This window comes from Austrofundulus limnaeus, unplaced genomic scaffold, assembly GCF_001266775.1.
Source record: "Austrofundulus limnaeus strain Quisiro unplaced genomic scaffold, Austrofundulus_limnaeus-1.0 Scaffold6, whole genome shotgun sequence".
In the NCBI taxonomy this organism is placed as follows: Eukaryota; Metazoa; Chordata; class Actinopteri; order Cyprinodontiformes; family Rivulidae; genus Austrofundulus; species Austrofundulus limnaeus.
The window spans coordinates 4677594-4695068 of NW_013952408.1; the positions used below are offsets into that span (position 1 = coordinate 4677594).

Genomic DNA, 17475 nt, shown 5'->3' on the forward strand with positions numbered 1-17475 from the left:
TAAAATTAACATAAAACACCTTCAAGTTTTTAAGTAAGAAATAATTATCCATTTGATTTCAGTCCTGGAGACATTTACAGTGTGTCAAGTCAAACTTTTCTGACAGATCAGTCTAAAATTATCCTATGTATTCCACCATAAAAGCTCCARTTTCCCAGATAAATAACAGTTTTCAGGTCTAGAGTTTAAAGTGAGACTGACAGCATTAAAAAAATGGATGAGCAAATTGGATGGGGTGGTTTTATTAATGCTCTGAGTTAATATATAGACAAAGAAGAGGCAGGTGATTACAATAGCAGAAGGACCATCTGTTGTCTTTGCAAAAACCACACARAAGTGGTCTTCAAATAGAAGAACAATAAATACTATTTTCTTCTTTGCCTCAGGTGTTTTTGAGWAAGTTGGTGAATTATTTTTGGCCTTCTTCTTTCTCATCCATCAAGGTCTTCTTGGTTTGCTTTTAAGTCACTTGAAGCAGTGGCTCCCAACCCTGGTGCTGCATGTTTCCCTGCTTTGACACACCTGCTTCTATGAATGGGTGATTAACAGGTTTTYGAAGAACAGGGAAACAACTGAAACATGCAGGAAAGTGGGTCTCAAGGACCAGGGTTTGGAACCACTGACCTAAAGAGTCATTTTAAAGTCTTTTCTACTAAGTACCACTTCCTCCTAAACTGAGCAGCTGCCACTAATTTACAGGCCTAGTTCACTGCAGACATTTTGACTTGAAAGAGTGAACGAACCTACAGTACATCTTAATGACCGCCTTTTCATCTAAGGATTTCAGCTGTGAGTTAAGCCAATTATGCCTCCGTGTTTATTTGGTTTGAAAGATGTGTTTTAACCGAATTACTAAGAGAAGGAACATCCTAATATTTTGTTCTTGAAGAAAAAATAATAGCTTATCTTAAAACAACAGTTAGAGCAAAGGTTGATTCAAATTGTTTTGTTGATACAAAAATGAAAAAAAAAAAAACATGGCAGGATGACAACAGAAACACGCAATTTACTTTGATAAGCTGTGGTCCCCTGGATTCCATAACAGCTGTGTCGCTTACAGTTTTGGACCAGTTCCAAAATATTTCCCTCCATTTTCTCATTAATCATTTAGACCTAAAAAGTGTATAAATAGGCCTTATTTATTTTTTTTAAAGAATGGTCAAAAATAATTCCTTTATATAAAGATGGAATCATTGAAGAAAAGCATAGCATAAATAAACTTATCATTGTTTTAAACCAAGTTTTGAACAATAGAGCTAAATCAAAATGAAGAGTACATTTGACAATAATAGCTTTATTAATATAAACCTAAAAGGTTCGCATTGCAAGGTATAAACCCAATTAGAAAATGTTATTTTGAACTATTTTAAATGTAGTAGTTTTGCAGATTTAGTGTTGCWGGTCCACACTCAATGTAAACAATGCATTTAAACAAATCTAMAGAAAATGAAGTGAAAGCTTTAATTAGATGATTAACATAGTTAGGCTGGCTGTAGTCTGTGTGAGCAAACAAATTATGGCTGATAAACTTTGGCTYTTTCTGTATGTGACTAATTTGGTAKTTGGCTTTTGGTCGCATATTTTGCTTACTTTTTTAAAAAGATTTATTCACGGTAAAAGCCCTTGATATGAGATAAGTATTGTGCACAATTTGTTTCTTATTTTATAAAAGCTGWTTTTCAATTGTTTCAGTTTTTAAGACTTTCCAGAGAGTACTTTAATGGTGTGTGTTAAATGATTTTGACAGTCTTTTTTTTATCATTTTAATATATGAATAAATCAAAGAGTTAAAGACTGAGACTGTATTTTACTGTCCAAACTACACTAAAGGCCAGCTGTAAAATTACTAYGGTATTGGAATGAATAAAAAAGTCACAAATATTCTTTTACTTTCAATTCATCTTCAGTCTTCTGCAGTGTTTTCTTGTTTTTCTATACTGACYACACACTCTGTTACACAATCACTCCCTTGTTTCAGAACTAAGGTTTTTGCATGGAAAATACACATCACACCACCCCTGTGGGAAGTGTCAACCAGAGTGGCGCTGGCAGACATATAGCATGTGTACGTCAGCAAACTCATTCTGCACTCTGTATGTACACACATTTGTGACCGACAGACAGGGGAGGAGAGGAAGGAGAACCCCTCACCCCCCACCCCACTTACTGTTTATGCTGGCACAGAACAAAGCACTTGCCTCTCAACGCAACAGTATAAACCGATCTCCTTAAAGTAATTTGCAGTCACTGTGGCTGAAACAGCCTCTTGCATCAATGAGCTTTTGTGAGGCATTTCATTCCCAAGTGGAAATAAAGTACCTTGCTGGAAAAAAAATGCTGCCAGTTTTTTATCCGACAGTCTCCTCAAACTCTATTTGATTTTGACAAATAAACAGTCAACGGTTTTATCTTTTCACCTCGATGTTTGATCTTTTGAAATGGAGCCACACTGTTGAAGCGTACCTGAATACGTTACATTGGGATTTGTTTGTCATTAAATGGTGCGGTGTGCTTTTTCAGTTCTTTCTGTACTCTTGCAGTTGCTGTACAAATGTGTCTGTGTAAAAATAGTTCCTGCTCAGACAGTCAGTGTGCTTGAGCTGTCTAGCTGATGAGTTAGAGAATTGGGAAACCTGTTTCGAYACCAGACAGTGAGCAGTCATCAGTTCCTGCAAGGGCAGTTACTTAACTGACTATGAGGCTATGTGATGTGGTTTGGAAATTGCAATTAGAAAATGACTAAATCAGCTGAAGAGCYAGAAATCAGATATTCTTCTCCTGCCTCACAATGTAAGTTAGACAATTAAACCAACATGTTAGAAGTGTATGAACCTTAGCTAATGCTTTTGATCACAACCCCAATTCCAATGATGTTGGGGTATTGTGTAAAACAAATAAAAACAGAAATGATTTTCAAATACTAGCCTTAGGATTTAAAGGCCACAGCACTGACCACTGAGCAACTACAGCCTCCTGGTGCATATTTGTGTAAAAACATAGTTACAGTTTTCTATTTTTGATCAAACTATTCCACAAAACAATACCACTGCCCCTGCAAAACAGTCAGTGAATGAACAAACRGAACTAAACTTTTTTATATGGATCCTTATTTTTCCTCCAACAAAATTATGATATTTTATTTATGCTAACTTCAAGAACCAGGATTAACTCATTTTCATTTAGCCGTATGAGGGTCAGCTGGTAGTGATTCCCTTGCTTTACTTTAAAAAAATTACCTTTTGTAATGTTTCACACAATTTATCACTGCACAAATGAAAATGTTTCTGAAGATCTCAGAACAATAATGGTCAATGAGGTTTATTTTATTATTTTTTATCTTTATTTTTGGAAAACCATCCCTGAAAAGTGAATTACATCAACACACAGTCAGGAAAAAAGGAGTAACCTTTCTAAACTGAACTAAATCAAATTGTTGCTGTTTACATTTGTCTACTTTAATCGTCTGTTTGGAAATMTGTTGTTTAAACTCGTGCAAGATTTATGCAGAAAAAAAAACCCTGAAGGATTAACAAAACTCTTTATGGCACTTTAATATTTCACGATGCAGTAGAAAAATACAAATAACTCTGTGCACAAACATGTCTGAGCGCTTCATATTCAGACTTGAAATTAAAAATAATGATAACAAATAAAACCCCACCATGGTCATTCAGTACGACAGCTCAAAGACGTGGAGTGGCACTGTGTATCTAATTACCAGAATAAAAGGTTTCAGTGGTGGTCAAGGAACATGRCATCTTCTCAGTAATTGTTATGTTAATATATCTCATTTGCAATTGCTATTAGAATCAGTGGAGCAAAATATGAAAATATAATTGSTATTTTTGCCTTGAAATTGTTTTCATTAAGACTTTCAGAATCCTGCCTTGGGTGTTGCAGCATGTACAGAGATGACAAGGTTAGCTCCCCTTTTTTTCCAAGAATACACCCATCAAATCAGCAGCATTGCCTGGTGATGTTGATAGCCCATGCAGGGCTTATCTAGCCAGACACATGAGGTTTGCCCAAGTTTCTGTAAAATATGACATAAAGAAACACACTTTTAAAACGTACCTCAAATGTTTTAATTAGTTTCTACTGGCACAAATCTTGAACCATTTCCCTGCATCTCCTCTTGATAGTGGGCAGACATCACACACCTCCATCGCCCAACTAATGACAACTATCTGCCAACAAGCTTTAGAGATACAAAGTTTATTTCTATCTGACTTCACACTTTGAGTTGGTTATGGGTGGCACATTTGYTGCTCTTCAGCAAGAAAGTTGCGGGATTAAATATTGGGTGGATCGCATGCTCTGTCTGGCTACTCCAATTTCCTTCCACAGACCAAAAACCTGCACGTTACAATAATTGGTAGTTCTAAAATGTCTCTAGGTGAGAAGATGTATGGTTGTTTGTCTTCATGTAACCCTGTGATGGATTTCAGACCTGTCCAGCATACCTCTCACACAGTGACTTCTAGACATACTGTTTGCACCCGTAACATGAAAATCAAAAGGCAGGTTAAGATAATGGATGAATGAATGGATGTTAATATTTAGCATAATACACATGTGAATGGATGCTGATTGCATAAACTGGAGAAGTCCATTTTTTTTCCTGGAGAAATAAACATCAGTCTTCATGGTAAAAATCTTACCTGAGTGTGCAACCACAGAAAAGTTCTTGCCACTTACGGAGTAATTTGAAAATTAAAAAGTGACAGAGGAAAAAAATARCAATAAATTGGCAGCATTAGCTCCTTGTCACATTGTGTAAATTGTCTCAGGCGCACCCCTCTGCTGTATGGACTTTTCCTGTAGAGCCGAACTTAAAGCACTTTCTTTTTGACAAGTGCGGATGTAAAACGGACCTCAGATGCATATAGCGAACCTCAATCTTCTGAGGTCAAACTTCCTCCAGGTTTTCTATTATAAGGCTCAAGACAAAGCCTTAATTTTCTGCCAAAACAAAAACTACTAATGACAATAATAAAAAAAAAGTCCTACGTTGGTGCAGAAAGCCCCCTACACTGCAAACTACTGAGGTTTTAGCTGTTTTTAACATTTCCATTCATTCCCTGTYATTGAACATATGAATCACAAACTCTAGAGCCTTTATGAATTGCTCCATCACCCTGACAAGCTGCAGATGGTATGCTGGTCTGAATAGATGTGATGACTAGTGATTCATACAGCTCATATAGACGTGAACAAAGTACATTGGCTCATCAGGATCTATTTTGGGGTTCTGAGGAGATGACCAGGAAATATGTTTATGCAGAGTGCTGCCATGACATTTTTACAGCATACATTTAATGTGATGTGATGCGATGATAATGTGACACATCACACTATATCCATCCATAAGCTTTCTAACAGCATCCTAATTAACAAAAGACACATTGGGTGCTTCTGGATTAATCTCACTTTCTGGGCAGGACACAAACTGGTTAATTCTCCAGCTTTGTTCAAATTCTTTTTTAACCCAATTATTCTGTTATTGTGAGCTGATTGGAAATATTCTCTTTTAGGCACCCACAAATATGTTTTATATTACAGAAACAACATGCCTGAAACTAGCCCTTGCCTTCCTATGCATTTCCTTTCATTTCTAGTTTCCCTTCACTGCTCCGTCTGGGATTTCTCCCATACACAAGGATTTCTTCGGGAGTATTTCATCTGGGCCAATCAGAGAACAGAACGTTGATTTTCTGTGCAGTTTCTTTTTGTAGTTTATTTTACCTGGGTTAATCAGCAAACAGAAGGTGGAGTTTTGAATGACGTCAATTTTCTGCACAGTGTCTGCTAGTTAGTTTAGCAATGGCAGTGGAGGAAATGAATGAAGCCAGGCCGTGTTGATAAAGCTTCCAAATTAAATTAAATYTRTCTGACAAAGCAGCAGCTCTCATCTACAGCTGTCTCGTTTGGCTCGGTACTTTTCTCCTCTCAGCAGGGTTGTTTACAGCGCATGGGATTTCCGCTTAGCTTCTTAGCTTAGCCTCCTTCACAGTCGAGCTGGCACACATACATCGCGGCCAACCAATTCATTTTAAACTTCAACAGAGGCCACGCCTCCAGCAGGAATCACTTCTCAATAGCCCAGAGTCCAGACCCTCGTACAAAGCAAAGTGAAGGACGGGGGTCTGGTTTTTACCAGGCTAGCCTGAAACTGAAAAAGAGCAGATTTGAAAGCAGCAGGTTGTGCTACACCATGTATCATTCATCTGTCATTATACAACCCCTGGCAAAAAGTATGGAATCACCAGTCTTGGATGAGCACTCATTCAGACATTTCATTCTGTAAAACAAACTCAGATCATGATTCCATACTTTTTGCCGCGGGTTGTAGCATGAAATCCGTTATGTAGAATATTTTATTTTTGAGTTGTTTATGTCAACAGGTGAGGCCTCACATGACCTCACTACGCAGGGTACTTCAGTCTCATATTAACTGTCACCACTGTGGGCAGCACATATTGTAGACCACAGAAGTCTACAGGTCATAGACTCAACTCACCAAATAAGGTCTCACAAATCAGATAAGCCTAGTCAATGTGGGAAACTGAAAAAAACAAAAAACAAACAAACATTAGATCTATGTCTATTGTTCCAGTTGCATAGTTTAAAAAGACAGTGAGAGCATTGCTCGAAGACAGCTAGACATGCTTTTAGCATTTTCTGCTTCAATCTCGGTTGTCACATGTTTGTACCCTGAACCTACCCTAGTTGTTAACCCCTCACATGGTCTGTACTACARCCCTAATTTTTGTATTTGATGTTTGATTGTCAACTGTTAGTATGTTGTCCATCTTGTGTTCTCCTGTTCTTGTATTTGCTGCCTTTTGAATAAACTAAATAAAGATCAAATAAATATAAGAAAAAAATCTATGTTGAATCAGAGAGTGTGTAAGTTAGGAGCCTACACACTCTTTGTCTTGTATTTTACTTTGCTTTACCCACTTGAGCATCATCATATTCATACCTAACTTCTACCAAATATGCCCTCTAAGTGATCCAGATAGAATCAGGTTCTGGTGGAAWTGAGACTGTGTTTTGCCTAATTCTACCGTCAACTGCCTTTAATCTCAGCAAATGTCTAGGAATGTTGTTCATCCAGGCTGAGTCCTAACACTATAAAAGAACAGTCTCTGTGGATATGGCTGAGTTGCCCTTTCTGCCATGCTACTTGAGAAGTTCCCAGAGGGGCTGGAAATAGGATCTGTTTTGGTTGATCTAAAGACCAATGGAGGAGGCRGATGAAAACATGAATAAACAGAAAAAAACAAAGGCCTGAAAAGGACCAAATGAGAAATGGTCATAAAAATCTATGATGTCTGTCATGGCCGGCTCTTGTCATTTTAGTGCTCTAGGCAAGATTTTATGTGGTGCCCTTTGTGAAAAATTCTAAATCTCACTACCAATTTACATACATCCACATACCAAATTAAATAGTTCATCTTTCTTTGTTTAATCTTTAGAAAACAGATTGTCCAGTTAAAATGGTTAACATTATATTTAATTTGAAACAGAATACCAGAAGTCTAGCTCATACTGTCTCTGCCAACATTTGCTGATGAGGAACACCTTTTCACGTTAACAAGCAACTTTAGAGTGGAACAGTTGTAGGGGGGTTTAGGGTATATTCACCCAGACAATTCTGTAAAAGATCTACTCAAAATATACATTTTCTAGCCATTTGAAGTAATTTAAGAAGTTAGAACATTGAAAAACAGATTTTAACCAGAACTTCATCTGAGATCAGAAATGAAACTTCCATTATTCTTCATTGTTTTGTTTTCTATTTACACACTGAGCACCAATAGTTAGTCTTGACTGCATCATGTAATACCATATATGCCAACCCCTTCGGTTGTTTGCCTGTATCAGGACCCTCAAAATTTGTTGATTTTCACAAAAAAATTGTAGTACTCACATGTGGGAGGGGGTTTCAGATGGACTGCCGGTTGCAGAGAAAGACAGAATGTGGGGCRGAGATAACAGCGTTATCTGTTATGGGATTATTGTCCTACAGGCTCTGATGTCAAACATATTTGAAGCTGAGTTTGTGAAAAAAAATGCATGAGATTTTAAAAATTCTATGAGATTGCCCTATACATCTGTAAAACTGAAACATGGGGGAAAGCCATGTAATTTACAAACAATCCATACAACTTGACATATATGTGATATCTTTATCACATACATGCATGTGGTAAAACTCKATATGTAATATCAAAGCAGCTGAGAAACCCACAGAACTATTTGTCTTTATAAACTTGAATAACCAATGACTGTTCTACAGACCAAATCGACTATACTCTAATAAAAACTTATAAACTGTTTTTTTACCCAATTTTGCACCACCTAGACCCTTAACATCTGCCTATGCTGCCTATGCCACAGGCCAACCCTTATGTCTGTATGGTGCTTAAACCATGTAAGGGAAGACAGGCAATGGTTCTAACAAGATGAAGAAAACAATACATTTTTTTCTGCCAGGAGGGACAACAAAGTAAATAAAAAAAAAACAATAAAGATTCCTATTGTTGTAATATAAATGTCTTAATCCCCATGCTGACATTAAACATTCAGAGTTGAACAAAAACTTAAGAAAACACAAAATGCTCAATTTATCAGGGGAAAAAATGCATCAAGTGCAGCTACCAAAAATTAATTCTGACAGATCTGCTGAATGGCTGATTGATGTCTCCGTCCTTGTCAAATCAAGTTTGTAATAACAGTGTTAAAAAAATGTAATCAAGTAAAGTCAAAGTCAAAGCAGAATTAATAGCTTCTGTCAGCTTTCCAGATTGAAAACAGGAGTTTGGTCATTGAGTTTCTGGGGATGGCACAGGCAAGCGTCATTCTTATTGGCATTTGATGGAGACAAGTCACATTGATTGATATGAGCTGTCCTCATCATATGAATATAAAAGCAGGCTATTCGACGCAGAGATCAGTTGTTACTTTCTGACTCGTCTCATGCTAACTGATGTGAYGTGACAACATTCGAGGCGCAGCCACAGTGTAATCAATATATTATAGGCATTGATCTCAAAAGCCAACGAATGACCCATTCATTAAACATAAAAGTGTTTTATTCCTTTCACTTTAATGTTTTAAAAACTTTCCTTTCTGGAACATAAAATAAACAGAAGACAAGTAAACTGAAGATGCTGCCATTAGTTTGCAAAAATACAATGATTAGCTAAAAGGTTCATCTTCCATGATTTTTTAGGGGTTTCTAACTGAACCAGTAAAATCATTTCTTAGCATTACGTTTACAAAAAAACAAAAATAAAAAAATGAAACAAAGCCTGTGTAGCATTATTTGTATCTATGAATGTTCAGAAACGCTAAAAGTGTTAATGGAGCTGATCTAATACATTCTAGTTTCGGCTGCTCTCCTGTTTCTTGTGAACATTTGAGGTTTTACTGCTCTCTCTGGCCATCAGCGATCGCCTCAYTCTGCTGGACATGGATCCCAAGGGTCGGATCTTCATCTCTGTGAAGTCGAGGGATGTCAGGTGTCCCTTCCATGGTTCCCAGTTGACTCCCTAACAGCGAAGTGGCAGATTGAATGAGAAACAAGAAGAAGCGATGAGATAAAGGTGGAAGGAAAACGGAGAAATGCGGTCACAAAAGAGAAAGGCAGCATCATGACAGACAGGTAGAATGACAAAAAAAGTAATAAGCACCAGCCTCTGGTTTCATATCATGTGAGCTCAAACTTCTTTTGACTGTTATTGCATTTTGGCGACAAACACTGGAGGAGACATCTGCAACAGAATTATTACGGATAGAATCTCGACAAGACAAGAGAAATCCCTTGACATTTTCTGAAGTATCAGTCTGCCTAAGACATAATAACTGTTGTTGTTTCCCTATCAGCCCCGTGAAAAAAAGAAAAAAAAAAGCACTGAAGGTTTGAAGCCAGTTTGAGAAATGTGTTTTCTTATCACTCATGATGGATTCTAGTCATTTCAGCTTCTTCCCAACAATCCAAACCCTAACAACAACAATGACAAAAAAAAAAAAAAAGACTGGGAGGAAGTGTTCTTGATTGTTGAGCAGGAAACAATCTCCTGGGGAGCATTTTGTTTGAATTTCAGTAAACAAAAAGCTAAAAAAGGGATGTATTTTTCAGGTATTTTAAGTAGTTGTTTGATTTGTATTATGTTAGTTTTAAAACAAAAAGTAGATATTTTTTTGTTGCAAGCAGACAATGTTCACATTTTTTGTAAGCTTTTGAAGTGAAAATTATTTTACAAAGCATTTAAACAACTCATTCAAATACTAATATGAATAAAACAAGAAAATAAATACCTTTTTTTTACTGAACTGAACTAAAAGATCTTATTCTTCTAAGAAAGTTTGCATTATTTTTTTACACTCGGAGTCACGAATATTGATTTTGMTTCTAGTTTGTTTCCTGTTTTATTTTGAAAAGGTAGCGACCTCGCCTGACACCGTTAATTGCTTCCTACTCTTTGACTGATTGTTTTTTTTTCTGTTCTTAAAATCCTCCACTCAGTTCACTTGGTGTGACGCATATTTAAAGTGCTGTGTTTTCTTTATTCACTTAACCTTTTATTTTTTCCTTGCTGCAGAGCTTTCTCCTTGCTCACTCACCATGCTGTGTCTGGTGTCACCCCATTTGCCGTTGAGGTTGGCCAAGTGACAGTTTTTGTACCACCAGGCGCCTCGGTGGGTCAGGGCACAGTTTCCCAGAGAAATGTCATTATCTAAATCAATGGTTGTCCAGGGGCGTCCTTCATGGTAGGTCATGGCATCACCTGAACGTCATCAACAAAACACACTGTGTTACAAGTGGCTGTGTCAGCGAGTTAACAACTCTGTGCTTTAAAACTGTTCCACACKCTATCCTTATTACTGTTTCTGTTTAAAACAGCCTCCACAACTCTCACAATCTTAGTTCTAACATAAAAAAGCCCTGTTAGTATTAAACCCACCTGCTGTCCCTCTGTATTTGCCAATGGTGAGCGTAAACTTCTGCTTGACTGGTGCGATCTTAAACTTGTCATATACTGCATAGGCCCTCTCTGAGCCCAGGCCCAGGTCAAACCTCAGCTCATATTGAGTAGGAGTGTTGGTTAGCTCATATATCTTCTCCAAACCTGAGGCAGCAGATGGACAAACAGGATAAACACCTAATGCGTGCATGGTTTATTATCTGCAGAGACACCTTCAAAGATCACTGCCTCGCTCACCRAGCCAGAACTCCTCTGTTAGGTTGCCAAAACCTGCTATGTACTGCTTCCAGCGTTTCATGAAGTCCAGCTTGCCAGTGTTACGACGCTGCAACACCTGAAAGCAGCAGGAACARGATTTGACAGACAGATGTTCCACGAATAAAACGACACATGTGCTTAAAGTGGTTGCTCATTGTGATTTCAGAAGTAACTGTAAGCATTTAGCACTACAAAAATTTAGAATTATGCTGGGATGAAAAGAAAAAATATATTTTTCAAAAGTGTCAAAACTGAAGAGAGGACAAGATATCATGTTAACTGTCTTGAGGGCATAACCAAAATCTACTTCTCAGGCATTAAAAAAGAGCGGAACTAAAAAAAAATAGGGACTATTTCAAATAAATAAATTGTTCATATTATAATCACAAATACTGATATTGACTTAATAGGTTCTGTAGAACTGATCAATAAAACCTACCAGCCAGCCGCCTCCATCCGTGTCCATGTCGCAAAAAACTTCTATTGGTTTCGAGTGGTCATTGTTAATGWACATGGTGTAGATGCCACTGTTTCTATTGCCATTCTTCATAATCTGTACGCAGTCCATGGGGAAGGGGTACAGCAAGCCCACTAATGAAGAGGATGTAATAATATCAAACTAATTGAAAGTTGAAGAGAAAAGCTGTTTAATTGTGAAGGTATAGATACACTACAGACCAGTTTTGAAGGTGGTCTCTGCCATCTTGCTCCTCTTGTAGCCTCTGTAGGCGATAATGGTCACAATATATCTCTTTCCCATCTCCAGGTTGGATGCAGTAAAGCTTCTTTGGTCGGCTCCGAGCTTCCTTTCAACWGTCTACTCACAACACAAAAAGCAGAAATGATTTTGATGAAGCCTTTTTATGATATATTTTCACACATTATATTAAAATCATATACTTACATACATTTAATCAAGTTCATGAAATGCTTAACGATGATTTATAAAATTTGTATTTAACTGAGAATGAACATAAAGCTCAGCAGATATGTTTTGTTTGTGGCCACAAGAGGTCAGTATTCTACAGTGCTTAGATTCAACATGTAACCTTTACTGTGAAGTATTTTATATTCCCTTTTTATTTAAAACAAGTTGACAGAAATGCATTTGTGCACTCCCACTAACTGACATGCACCACACATASCTCAGAGTTTTAGTTCTAATGGCAAACAGTTATTCTAAAGTAGAAAAAGCATTTGTAGGGTTTTAATTGATTTATGAACCTCTTAATAATGTCTGCTTATGGTTAATATAATCACAGTACCTCTATTTTCCCCTCTTCATCCCTGTAGGTGAGAATGTAACCCTCAATGTCTGCCAGAGGAGGAATCCAACTCAAAGAAGCAGAGTCCAGTTTCAAGTCTGAAACTTTTAGGTCTTTTGGGGGGTCAATATCTGTGAATGWAAATAATAACGTATTACACAAGGGCATTAACTTGATAATTAACATGTCTTCTAAAGACTTTGTTGACTAAGTAAGTCAAGGCTTTTACTCCTTTAGAGCTTCTTCACTGATACAACTGTAAATCCTACTGTAAAGATGTTAATTTTCCAACATTTTAATTTTTGTCTCTTGGAGTACAATCCTTCCTGATACTCATCCATCATTGCTCAGGTGCTTATTAAACTCCAAGTGTTTGTTTGTACAGCTATAGAGAATTTATTTATAGGACACATTTGAAAAACTATTTAGATCACCAGAGATTATTGCCATCTGCCTGCTCAGTTCTAATTTACAGATAAGCTGGCAGCTATAGTGTCTCTGATATTGAAATATATTGAGACTTTGACTTGAAAAAGATGCTGAAAGAAGAAACTTTGACCACAGCTCAARATATTAAAAAAATATTGTCACCAGAAGGTACGAAAATGTCTGAAATAATGCGGTGTTCTCATTTCAGAATGATCAAACTATCAAGTTTAGTAACTGTAAGCAAAAAAATCATTTATATTGGAAGAATAAAGCAATAAAAATGTGAAACTCARCATTATAATATAGTTGGTGGAAATACATGCTCTGCAGAAAGTTACAAAACAAAGTGTTGTTGGTTTGAAGGAGTTCTGACATATCAATGGTGCTTGTTACTTGGTCAAAATAAAGTCCAAAATGTACAAACACATGTCTTTCTGTACCCCAGAAGTATCTGATGTCATACCTTATCCTTTTGCACAGAGCTGGTCTGAGGCCAGTGATGAAAGTTACAATGAGAAATGTTTATAAAAAACTGATAATAAAAAACTCAGCCATTTACTGCGTTAGTGAAAACGATCAAGCGTTCACTTAGAGCTCCCAGGGGATTTTACAGATCGTCGAGCTTGCACAAAGATAGTCCTGTTCAAGCCTGCTCACATGTGCTGCCTCTTTTTACCACTTCCTGAGTTTTCAGACGTAAACAATGGTCTGCCTGTGGAAAGTATTACTTGGTAAAACAGAAGTTTTGTTGACTGTAAGAAATCTGTACTTTAATAAATCAACACTTTTATGGCATAGGAAATGATAGTTGCCCTCGTGTGTTGGGTAATCATCAATATGTCAGAAGACTAAACTTTAAATATGTATTTACATTTGTTTGAAATATAATGTGTGTTTTATGTTCCAAGTCTAAATCACATTAGGCCGCACTGAAAGTTGACCTATTAGACAGCCATCATTCCTTCAAAATTAAGGCCATGTGTGCCACCCTGACTGACTGGAAACTGTTATCGGTGGTGTCAAACTAATATTGTTTTATTAACAAGAAAAAAAAATCAGCCATACTCTGTTTGAGCCCAAGTACGCAACACCTCAAACCTTACTTTGTGCTACATTGTAAGAGTTAGAAGAATTAGAACACGCAGAGCTTTTTGATGGTTCGTGATAAAAAAATAAAATTTATTCTAAAAAAGTAAATACATTAGTACTTTGTTCAGCAATCTTACCCACTTAAGCAATCATTGCCCAAATGGTCCCCATATATCATTCCTTTGTATCATTTTTTGTGTATTTTACTCCATATGTGTACAATTTAATGACTGTGTTTCTCCTCAACATTGGCAGTATTGGTCCTCTCCTCTCTACATTGCCGTACAAACACACAATGATCAAGAGTGATAACACAAAACTGAGATTCATTGCTAAACATGACACAGTGCCACTTGACATCATCCCATGCCTCTCAGTTACAGCAGCCTTTTAAATGCAGCTGCCTCTTCTCTCCAGCCCACATGGGATCGAGGAACCAATAGTCTGGCTGATGACAGTCATCAAGACACGGTGCAAAAAGGCATGTGTTGTTGTAAAAAGTCAAATATTGGTGTTCTGATGGCAGGTGCACATGTCATGTGGTTCTGTAAAGCTTAGCGTGATCTGTTTTTGTGTCCTCACTTCCCCATTGGTTTAAGCATGAAGTTACTGAGACATCTGCATGTGCATTTGCACAATATGGTCACCTATGCAAACCTGCAATGCAACTACTATGAAACTCCGTCAAGAGCTGGTATTAATGCATCAAGGTTTCCTCATATCTGTTGACCTCCACTCACTGTTTACAAAAGAAAGATCCAATCAGAATCTGCCTGATTATATTGTATGAACTGCTCTCAGCTTTTGTTGAACCTTGTTTCCCTTGATGGCTCAGAGTAAATGGCTCCAGGTCTCAGGCTTGACAGCAAATAAAACATTTATCCAACATGCTGTCATGCACTGAAGATAGAATAAAAAAAGAAGACTGGAAAACTATTTTGGTTGAATGCATAAGTTGAACAAATGTATAGCCTAAGTTTAACATACAAATAACTTATCCATAACTTGTCTCTATCTTATTCATTACTTATATGTGTATGACAGTGTTTGTGACTTATGCAGAACTTATGGGCAGCATTAGTGCAACTTATGCTAAACTTATGAAGATCATRTTAGGGAATATTGCAAGATCAGAGTGATCTTCAGGATTAGCTTGTGGGACACATTTTACACACATTGRCATAAGTTGTCCAATATGTTATAGTGTGACAGAACCTTACAAGTGGGAGCCTTGCAGCCACCAGTTTCTGTCTGGATAGACTCCCATGATGGCTGAAACTATGGTTTGTTTCATATTTGGTTGAGAGATTAGCAAAAGTATCCAATTCCAGAAGATGGTAGTGGAAGAAATTTATTAATACAAGCAACAATATGGGGTATTTCATCTCTCAGTTGTTTAACTTTTTTTTAATTCGCTGCATTTAGGAATTGCACTCTGACAGTCTAAAAGTGAATGATTTGAAGGATATGAGGTGGCAGGAAGATCAATGAGTTTTGCCAGCAGCAGTAAGGCTCCAAATGGGTCTCAGCAATTTAGTTTTTATTAGATCTGAAATATTATTGTGACAAACTGAGCTAGACGAGTTTAATAAACTTTAATGTCACACACTTATTTGGTTCTAGCGAGGATGAAAACAAAGAATGTGCATAGACTGAACATGTTGGGAGGGTTGATGAATGGAAGGCAAACTGACAGATTTTGATGAAGAGGATCACTGACAAAACGTGACTGATCTGAATGTGGATCATCTTAATGAAAGAGTAAAAGTAACAGCATGGGGTTAAGGTACAGTTATAGCAATTTCACATAGATGCTGTGGTTTGATGAAGAAATGACTGCAGATATGATCTCAGATGGCGTCAGCTGAAAAGCTTTGACTTTCTTAACTCCCTTTTCAGTCTGCAGTTCAAATGTTCTAAAAAAAACTTTGATGGAAAAAACACATTTTTAGATGAAAGAGTCTGAGATCAAATTCACCAAGAAGAACGAATGATTCCATGACCTGAGCAAACTAAAAATAAAGTAGAAAGTATAACAAAGGAAATAAAATGTTACGGGGTAAAAAGTGGTTCTGAGTGCTTCTTTATACTTAAGCTTGATTGACTGAGATAAAGTTACAGGGCTGTTTTAGGACGTGTTAATTTGATCTTGCATGGACCTTCTTAAGGAGAGATGTGTTCACACATTAGCAGAAAAGCATGCATCAGTTGCTTTGATCATGATCCAAAACAGATGGGAAAAGAGATGAATGAACTTAAAAAAGAAATACGCTGTAAGATTCTTATGAAGAAACATTTTTTTCCTAGGGGGTACAAGAGAGTTTTCTTTCTATCTTGTCATGATACTCAGCAGATTTATCCCACCAATTGTGACATTTCACACCTGTCTCAGCTTGCGTTGTGATCCTCCTGCTGGCTTTGTTTCCTTTGAAGGCCCTGATGGTCACAGTGTAGAGAACTGCAGGTCTCATCCCAGTCAGCACATAGGAAGTGCTCTCCGGCCTCAAAAGGATTTCTCTGCTCGTGCCGTCAGGATGGCTGTAGGTCAGGATGTAGCCATCGATTTCTGCCTGGACTGGATCCCATGAGATGCTGAAGCTGGACTCTGTTTCAAGTCGAGCTGAGAGGTTAGCTGGAGCATCCAGTTCTAGAAGAAGATGTTTGTGGAGAACATTATTACAACAAATCAAACAATAAATGACAAAATAACAGCTAAAAAGAAAGATCGCAATAATTCTGGGTGATGGCAGATTTTTATTGATCTAATATGAAAGCTGCTATCTTTGCTCATAGTAGTGCTTCATGTGCTGAAGCATTATTTCTTTTTATCCAAATTGTTGCACATCTACAGTATATACTATGTATTTCTGTTCAAAAGAAAGGCTTTTTGCCATAMTTGATCAGTTCAGTAAATCACACATGATTAGGGGCATTATTTCTGAACAGAAAGTTATCAATCTGAGACCTGTCTCGACTTGCGTAGTGGTCTTCCTGCTGGTTTTGCTCCCCTTCACAGCCCAGACATAGACAGTGTAGATGACCCCTGGCTTAAGGCCGGTCATTACATAAGAACTGTCAGATCCAACGCGGATTTCCTCACTTGAGCCCTCAGGGGAACTATAGGTCAGCATGTAGCCATCGATGTCTGCCTGGGTGTGATCCCAGCTCACTCTGAAGCTGGAGTCTGTCTTGTCTCCAACCAAGAGGTTAGTAGGAGAGTCCAGCTCTGCATGGGAAGTTACGTTTAGTAGAACACAGCATTACTACATCCAGTGCAGAAACAGTAGAAACATGTGGCAGTACATAGATGAAACAAAAACACTCAAAAATGTGTCAAACTTGAATTAAACCATGTAACATTTTAGTTAAAAAATGTGTTGCTCAAGCTGCTTTGAAATTATACCAAAGATACACTTTTTAGATGTATGAATATATAT

The 17475-nt window shown here is 37.3% G+C and overlaps 1 protein-coding gene across 1 annotated transcript in view; it reads right to left on the reverse strand.

Moving 5' to 3' along the window:
- Positions 1-9095: 9095 nt before the first annotated feature.
- tnn (tenascin N) overlaps positions 9096-17475 on the reverse strand; it is a 36686-nt gene continuing 28306 nt past the window's right edge. Inside the window, exons 10-18 of the mRNA XM_014031535.1 lie at positions 17004-17264; positions 16422-16685; positions 12521-12651; positions 11934-12072; positions 11695-11846; positions 11235-11331; positions 10977-11141; positions 10636-10799; positions 9096-9560 (exon numbers count right to left, since the gene is read on the reverse strand). Of these exons, the coding sequence (XP_013886989.1) occupies positions 9393-9560; positions 10636-10799; positions 10977-11141; positions 11235-11331; positions 11695-11846; positions 11934-12072; positions 12521-12651; positions 16422-16685; positions 17004-17264 (1541 nt within the window). The 3' untranslated portion in view covers positions 9096-9392. The remainder of the gene's footprint in view (positions 9561-10635; positions 10800-10976; positions 11142-11234; positions 11332-11694; positions 11847-11933; positions 12073-12520; positions 12652-16421; positions 16686-17003; positions 17265-17475) is intronic.